The 9,158-nt window shown below is 39.4% G+C and overlaps 1 protein-coding gene across 1 annotated transcript; it reads left to right on the plus strand.

Moving 5' to 3' along the window:
- Positions 1-761: 761 nt before the first annotated feature.
- LOC308680138 (uncharacterized protein) lies at positions 762-8,988 on the plus strand. The gene is made up of 5 exons (XM_081348088.1): positions 762-825; positions 3,446-3,507; positions 3,814-3,907; positions 4,017-4,150; positions 4,236-8,988. Exons 2-5 carry the CDS (start codon positions 3,502-3,504, stop codon positions 8,757-8,759), a joined length of 4,758 nt encoding a protein of 1,585 aa, XP_081204214.1. The 5' UTR covers positions 762-825; positions 3,446-3,501; the 3' UTR covers positions 8,760-8,988.
- Positions 8,989-9,158: the final 170 nt, after the last annotated feature.

Raw genomic sequence — 9,158 nt, forward strand, 5'->3', positions numbered from 1 at the left:
AAAAAAAAAATTCTCAAGGAATGTTTATGTTAAGTTTCTAATGATCTGAATGCAGGGCCTTAGCTACCATAGACACTCCCACATCCTCAACTAAAACATAGTTTAGCTCAGCATATATAGTTCAGTTATGACATTTTCTATATATGACATTAACAAATGCAGGTTTTTCCTTTCTAGATTATTATTTTTGGCTATCTGATCAAATCACTGTCGCTTTGGCAAGTCTATGGTAAATGGTAAATGGACTGCATTTATATAGCGCTTTCACAGACCCAATGGCCACCAAAGCGCTTTACAATATTGCCTCACATTCACCCATTCACTCACTCATTCATACACCGACGGCGGTGTCAGCCATGCAAGGCGATCCAGCTCGTCGGGAGCAGCTGGGGTTAGGTGTCTTGCTCATGGACACCTCGACACTTGGTCAGGTGGAACCGGGGATTGAACCACCAACCTTCCGGTTTGTAGACAACCTACATGAACCACTGAGCCACTGCCGCCTGTCTGTCTGAACTAAAGTTCTCCATGATGCAGAAGACCCCCAAAAAACATCACAACTGATTCAAAACATACAAGAACATTTCAGTGCGTCATGCCAAAAAGGTACATCTAAACTAACAATCCTAGGCATCACTTTCAAACTTACTCTCTGTATCTGTAGTTTCGGTGTGTGTGGTTGTCATGCTGATGTTGTAGAACCTGTTTGGCGGCTCCAAAAGCATTTATTTGATGGAAACCCCATGACAGAGAGGATGACAGTCATATTCACCTGGAGTGTAGAGGTGTCAACACTAGCAGCTACAGATACATGAACGTCTTTGGGTAAGTGGCTCATTCTCCACTGTTCGGTTCATTGCTGCTCATATAAAACATACAGAATCAGAGAGAACATCATAGTGTAATTTATCATCCTGCATCATGTTTTTGTGTTTAGGCATCTTTGATAAATTCACTTACTTGCAAGATGTAGAGGCACAAGTATGGAAAAAATATTAAAACTGTTCTGATATTGAAGCAGCTCCTTTAATATGTGTTTGCTGTAGCCTTTGCTAATGTTGTTATAAATGTGAGTCTATTGAGGTTTTAGTGATTAATACTAGCTTAGAAACTGAAAACATTCACAAAAATGTGAACAGGAGAAACATTGTTATTTTGCTAAGCTGAAACGTTATTACTGATTCATCGTGCATCACGTGCAGGCTATAATTATACTATTATGATAACAAAGATGACTTTTTAGCAGCAAGGTGACACGTTAGATGATTCACAATGCTGATTAAACTCAAGGCTTTTTTGAGTAATTATATCATTCTGATTTTCACACTAAAAATCTTCACTATATTGTCAAGCCCATATAGCCCTTCCAATCACAGTCTGAACAATGTGCTTTAGACAAATCAGATAAAATTGGAAAACAGACATTTAGGGGAAGAAGGCAAAAGAGAACCAGAGGGACCTGCTGGGGTAGATTTCAAAACTTTGCGTAGATTTCATCTTAAAAGTGTGCATATGCACAAAAGTTTTGAGATTTATAAAGCCACGCGTATGCCAGAACCTGCGCAAAATTCCTTTATAAAACCCAGTCAGTGGAAAATGTATACATGCATCTCCAGCCCGTCTATAACCATATATGGAGCTTAAAATGCCTAGTTTTAATTCATGTTTTTATATCATCACGTTTAGAGTACTGTAACTCAAAAATTGTGGAATGAACACTTCCTTGGCTCATCTCCAGTTGGTTTAAAATGCGTCAGCAAAACTTTTACTCCACTTTAGAGTGGAGTTTAAAACCTTAGTCTTTGTTTTTAAGTCCCAAAACAACTTAGCCCCCTCATATCTATCTGAACTTCTATAACCCTTCTCAAGCTCTTCGCTCCGGTAGTCATAAATTGCTCACTGCTCAAAAGAGGAGAACGTGCCTTTAAATCTTTGCTCAAAACTAATTATTTGATATAGACATTGCTTTTAATGTTCCTTATTTTTGTATTTGACTTCAGTTAGTATTTAGATTTTCTTTTGCTATTTAGTTTAAAAATTGTCTCTGATTTTACTTGTGAAATTAGTTTTCTGCTGCTTTTGCTTGTATCTAGCACATTGGTCAGCTGCTGCTGTTTTAATGGTGCTATATAAATAAACCAAACTTGAAACTTAGTTTTACTATGCATATCATTTCCATTTTCATATTCCCATCAACGTGATACCATGTTTGTACAAGACATTAGGAAAATATGAGATACAGACTATAAAATGCCATTTGTGCAGTCAAATTACATTGTTAATTATTTTTATATATATATATTGATATGCACTGTATGTGGAAAATTGCGTATGCACATTCTAATGCCTTTTTTGTGTGCATATGTAACATTTTTACATCAGGCCCCTGGTATTTATCTCCTCATCTTTCTTTCATCTAAACAAACTGGTTCTCCTCATTCTCCACAGTCCATCCATTCCTAAAGCATTCCTGACAAAAACCACACGCACACGTGTTTTACTCTCTGAAATCTGAAAAGTTGGGCCTGTAGATGCTATATTTTGCACATATGTAAGGTTATGACATTTCTTCTTTATATAAAAAAAGACTTCGCAAGCCTATACGATGTTAGCTCAAACCTTAGTGTGAGATTGAAGATGTCATGATGTCATAAAGTCACAGCCCATGTGATTGGCTGCCAGGTTGCAGACCTTTGACTTTACAATTGATTTTTAAGCAACTTGTTTTTAAGAAATGTGGTTTGCAAACAACCTTTTAACAAACACGTTCTCACTATGAGGTGAGGTCTGGTCTTGTTGAACATCTGATTAACTAGAACTGCATTACAGCCGATTACATCTCTGTCTTGGAAAAACTGGAGGTGGTTCCTAACTTTTCACTGCTACTTCCTCTTTCCCTTCTTCAAAGCGCAATGTTTTTAGTAAATATTCAAAGAAGTTATATTGATAAAAAAATGCAACTATCAAGCAATTCATCTTTTAAAAACCTGTAACAGCGGTGCTTCATATTATCTTCATTCCCAGTCAATGTGCAAGGCTACTGAAAATGATGCAATATAGATGTAACAAGTGTCTAAAGGAGTGTGGGAAGGGCTTACAAAGGCAGCAAGGAAGTAACTGCACACTTATGCCCATTTATAGAGTAACGATGTCATGACATTTTGTGTAATAGATGCTTTGTTCTGAATCAGCAGGGGGTTCTCTTGCTCTGTGGTCTGAAACTAGCCTCAAATTCAAATTCCGATTAGTCACTGTACTTCCTTTGTATGTTCCTAAAAATACTACAATAAAATGCTTGGTGGAATGACTTTAGGTCAGTGGGCCTGTCAGTCATTTCACTTGCAAATTTTAAATGTACATTTTAAAAAATATTTTCAATTGAATGCTCACTCACATAACACCATTCCCAAATGATTACATTGTCTTGTTGTTTTTGTTTTGACAGATCTCCTGAAAACTGATTTTCATGACATGTCCAGTTGTATTTAAAGGAGTTAAGACATGATGGTAAGTACCCTGTCTCCAAAATAGCAATATTATCCCTATTACCTGACAGATGTAGTCAGATTTAAGCCATTCAGAAGACAGGGCGTGTCTGATTCAATGGTTAAGTCTGCTGGAAGTTTCAACGTGGCTAACAATCGTTTACAGCACCTTTAATTACATTTCACACATTAATTTTACCTCTGATTACATCCTTGCCATGGCAGAGTAAAATAATTTTTTCCTGAAGCATATAATATTAAGTGTATATATGAGATTATAAACAAAACACTTCAATATGTGGTAGTAAGTCACCTTGTTCATGTGCAGAATGGAGAAACAAAGAGTGTAACTCTGGAGGGCACAGAGAAAGGAGGGGCCGTCGTCACAGGAATCACAAATCCAGCAATTAACCAGCAGAAAGGTAAATAACTCACATAAAGTGAGCATGTATCCGATATGTTGCCTCAATCATACAAGCAAACTTCATAGATTCTGTAACATACCGTATCCTCTCTTTTTGTTTCTTCCAGGACATCAGCTTGTTTCTGCAACAATACATCTGGACCACCTTAGTAAAGATGATGTGCTAAAACTGATCAAAATCATTGAGCCCTATGACAACAACCTTGAACTTAAGACAACAAAAGACCTAAAAGCAGGAGTGGTAAGCAATCTTGTGAATTAAAAAAATAAAAATAAAATAGGAGCTAACAGGTCTCATCATGTCTTCATCTCTTCTTCCTCTTTAGTCCCTTGGTGATCTCCGATTGAACAGTGAGGCAGGACTTCAAGCACCAGGTGTTCAGGTTAATGGACTGAATGGACAGATAAATGCCCCTAGCCTCAAGGGTGGCATCTCAACCCCAACAGTAAATGCAGAAATGCCACAGATTGAGCTAAAGAATGCCACACCAAACTTCAGCCGCCCAGGGTTCAAAAGGCCAGCTTTTGGCATGTCTGCACCAAATCTCGAAGGAGCAGGTCTGGATGGCACTTTAGAAGTCCCTGATGTCAGTGTCTCCACCCCTAGTCTAAACACTCCGGGTGTTTCTGTTAATGTGGATAAACCTGAATTGAAGACCAAAACGAAGAAGTTCAAAATGCCCAACTTCAATTTACATGCTAAAAAACCAAAGGTTGATGGTGATGTGAATTTAACCACCACAGACATAAACGCTGACCTAAAAACCCCTAAGCTAAATCTGTCAGCCCCAAAGATTAATGGAGAAATGAACACCCCTGAAGTAGACATGACCTTGGCAAAACCTGAGCTCAGTGGTCCAAACCTTGACATCGAAACACCAAAAGTAAATATTGAACCTCCCTCTGGCAAGTTTAAATTTTCCAAATTAAAGAAAGCAAAAACTACAAAAGTAAAAGTACCAGAGGCGAGTGTTGATGCCAATGTATCAACACCTGATTTGAGTCTCTCAGCACCAAAGATAGATACAAACACAGATGTTAATGTAAAAGCACCTGATATAGATGTTCATGCTCCATCTGCAAAGCACAAGTCAACTTTTAAAATGCCAAAGCTAAACTTACATAAATCAAAGTTGAAAACTCCAGATCTAAATGCAGGGATACAAGCATCAGACTTGAGCATGTCGGCTCCAAGGGTAGATATGAATCTGCCCAAAGCTGAACTGGAAGGACCGAATCTAGATGTCAAGGCACCAAACCTCAACCTCTCTGCACCGGATTTAGACATTAAAACTCCAGCTGTTGATGTGCAGGCACCAGATATTGACATTGAAGCTCCATCTGGAAAGCTAAAGAAGTCGCATTTTAAAATGCCTAAAATAAATCTATCTGGGCCAAAAATTAAAGGTCCAGATGTAGACCTCAATGGACAGGGAGATCTCCGAGCACCAAACCTCAACCTCTCTGCACCGGATCTAGACATTAAAACTCCAGCTGTTGATGTGCAGGCACCAGATATTGACATTGAAGCTCCATCTGGAAAGCTAAAGAAGCCGGATGTTAAACTGCCTAAAATAAATCTATCTGGGCCAAAAATTAAAGGTCCAGATGTAGACCTCAATGCACAGGGAGATCTCCGAGCACCAAACCTCAACCTTTCTGCACCGGATCTAGACATTAAAACTCCAGTTGTTGATGTGCAGGCACCAGATATTGATATTGAAGCTCCATCTGGAAAGCTAAAGAAGCCGGATGTTAAACTGCCTAAAATAAATCTATCTGGGCCAAAAATTAAAGGTCCAGATGTAGACCTCAATGCACAGGGAGATCTCCGAGCACCAAACCTCAACCTTTCTGCACCGGATCTAGACATTAAAACTCCAGCTGTTGATGTGCAGGCACCAGATATTGATATTGAAGCTCCATCTGGAAAGCTAAAGAAGCCGCATTTTAAAATGCCTAAAATAAATCTATCTGGACCAAAAATGAAAGGTTCGGATGTAGACCTCAATGCACAGGCAGATCTCCAAGCACCGGACCTAGACCTGAAAGCTCCAGATCTCAGTCTTTCAGCACCCGAAGTGGAGGGCAAATTAAGTGCTCCAGATGTGGATCTGAACTTGCCAGATGCTAATATCAAAAGTCCAAATGTAGATCTCAAAGCCCCAGACATTGACTTAAATGCTCCTAAAATAGACATTGATGCCCCCTCTGGCAAAATCAAGCTACCTCACTTGAAGTTTCCCAAGTTTGGTCTTTCTGGACCTCGGGTTAAAACACCAAAATTAGATGCACCTGATGTAGATGTCAACATCCCTACAGCAGAACTCAAGGGGCCTAATGTAGATGTTAAAACACCTGATCTTAGTCTTTCCACACCTAAAGTTGAAGGTGACATTTCTGCTCCCTCTTTAGACTTTGGTTTGCCAAAAGCCAACTTAAAAGCTCCAACTGCGAACATTGGGGGAAATCTAAAGTCACCAAATCTTCCCACTCCACATGTAGACATAAACTTGCCAAAAGCAGAGCTTGAAGGACCGGATGCGAACCTAAAAGTCCCAGACGTGGACATTAATGCCACATCTGGAACATTTAAGATGCCACATTTCAATTTGCCAAAACTGAATCTGTCTGAGCCAAAAGTAAAAGGTCCAGATGTAGGCCTCAATGCACAGGCAGATCTCCAAGCACCGGACCTAGACCTGAAAGCTCCAGATCTCAGTCTTTCAGCACCCAAAGTGGAGGGCAAATTAAGTGCTCCAGATGTGGATCTGAACTTGCCAGATACTAATATCAAAAGTCCAAATGTAGATCTCAAAGCCCCGGAAATTGACTTAAATGCTCCTAAAATAGACATTGATGCCCCCTCTGGCAAAATCAAGCTACCTCACTTGAAGTTTCCCAAGTTTGGTCTTTCTGGATCTCGGGTTAAAACACCAAAATTAGATGCACCTGATGTAGATGTCAACATCCCTACAGCAGAACTCAAGGGGCCTAATGTAGATGTTAAAACACCTGATCTTAGTCTTTCCACACCTAAAGTTGAAGGTGACATTTCTGCTCCCTCTTTAGACTTTGGTTTGCCAAAAGCCAACTTAAAAGCTCCAACTACGAACATTGGGGGAAATCTAAAGTCACCAAATCTTCCCACTCCACATGTAGACATAAACTTGCCAAAAGCAGAGCTTGAAGGACCGGATGCGAACCTAAAAGTCCCAGACGTGGACATTAATGCCACATCTGGAACATTCAAGATGCCACATTTCAATTTGCCAAAACTGAATATGTCTGAGCCAAAAGTAAAAGGGCCTGAGCTGAATGCTAACACAGATCTAGATCTCTCGGTTCCCAAACTTGAAGGAAAATTAAATGCACTTGGTGCTGACCTAAATCTTTCCAAAGCTGAGATCAGTGTGCCTGATGTAAATGCAACTTTACCAAAAGCTGAAGTCAGTGTTCCCAGTGTAGATGTCAATTCCCCAGACTTAAATGCTCCATCTGGAAAGCTGAAACTGATTTCAATTAAGAAACCAAAAGTTGACCTTTCTGGTCCTAAAGTGAAGAGTCCTGGGATTGACTTTAATGCAGAAGCTCCTGATCTCAGCCTCTCATCTCCAACAGTTGATGCAAGTGTCAAAGTCCCAGATGCTGATATAAAGCTTCCCTCTGCAGATGTTGACATCAATACTCCCAAAGGAAAACTGAAGCTCCCAAAATTCAAAAACTTGAACTTGTCTGGTCCAAAAGTTAAGTCCCCCGATGTTGACATTGCTGCTGATCTAAGTGGGCCAGATCTAAACCTATCTGCACCTGGTATTGGTACTCCTGATGTTGACATGAGCCTACCCAATGCTGGGATTGATGTAGATGTTCCCACAGCAGACGTTGACTTGACTGCTCCAAAAGGAAAGCTGAAATTCCCAACATTCAAAAAGTTTAACCTGTCTAGCCCAAAAGTCAAATCTCCTGATGTTGACATTGCTGCTGATGTAAGTGGACCAGATCTAAAGCTATCAGCACCTGAGGTTTGCAGTCCTGATGTTGACTTGAGTCTACCAAATGCTGGGGTTGATGTAGATGTTCCCACAGCAGACGTTGACTTCACTGCTCCAAAAGGAAAGCTGAAATTCCCAACATTCAAAAAGTTTAATCTGTCTAGCCCAAAAGTCAAATCTCCTGATGTTGACATTGCTGCTGATGTAAGTGGACCAGATCTAAAGCTATCAGCACCCGAGGTTTGCAGTCCTGATGTTGACTTGAGTCTACCAAATGCTGGGGTTGATGTAGATGTTCCAGGCATCAATGCTGAAGCTGAGGGCTCCAAACGTGGGATAAAATGGCCCTTCAAACGTAACAAAACAAAGAATGAGGATACACATTTTAAATCACAAGAAGTAGATGGTACCACTTCAGAAATAAAACTCACCCAAGATATACCTGTCTTCAGGACTCACAGCTTGCCAGTCAGCAACATTGACAATATCTTGAAAGAACTCGGTAGAGCAGTTGACCACAATACAGACCTTGCGAAAACCATTACTGACGAGGCTGCCTCGGTCTCGTCAGTCAAGACAAATCTGAAAGCTTCATCTCCATCTGTTGGGGTCAATGAACAGACAGTCGCTGTAGATATCATGGAAAGGCTGAGGTTGTCTAATACACGTACCACAAGCCCAGATTTCAGCATATCTCCAGAACCAAGCAGCCCTACAAAAGTGAATAGAGGAACATTTAAAGTCACAAAGCCTGATGCTGATAAGAACTATCCGGTAGTTGATACTACTAGCAAGGAAGATGATGCCAAGTTGACCCTCAGCTTGAACAACATGCTTGGTTTGACATCAGATTAAACTTCAAGTAAAACCTTGTAAGTGTGGTTCCATATCCACTGCATATAGATAATGGATATGTAAAATAATATGTAAAAAAATATATATATATATACACCAACTGTTTACTTTAAAAATGGGAAGAGTATTAATGAAGAAGCATTATATAATTTGACAGAGATGTAATTATTTTTATATTCAGTTAAATACATAATTGTATAATAATCTCTTTAAATGTTTAACGATTGTATCATCTCAAAATATTAAAAAGAACATGAAAAAAAATTCACTGAATCTATAATTTGTCTATTTTGCCACTGTTTTTGTAGTATGTATGCATGTATTATTATCTTATATACTGTATATATATATCTTTTGTGTACACCTCTTTCCATTACAGTTTTATAATTTTACAAAGTA

Source organism: Scardinius erythrophthalmus (assembly GCF_964197995.2).
Source record: "Scardinius erythrophthalmus genome assembly, chromosome: 19".
Classification (NCBI taxonomy): Eukaryota; Metazoa; Chordata; class Actinopteri; order Cypriniformes; family Leuciscidae; genus Scardinius; species Scardinius erythrophthalmus.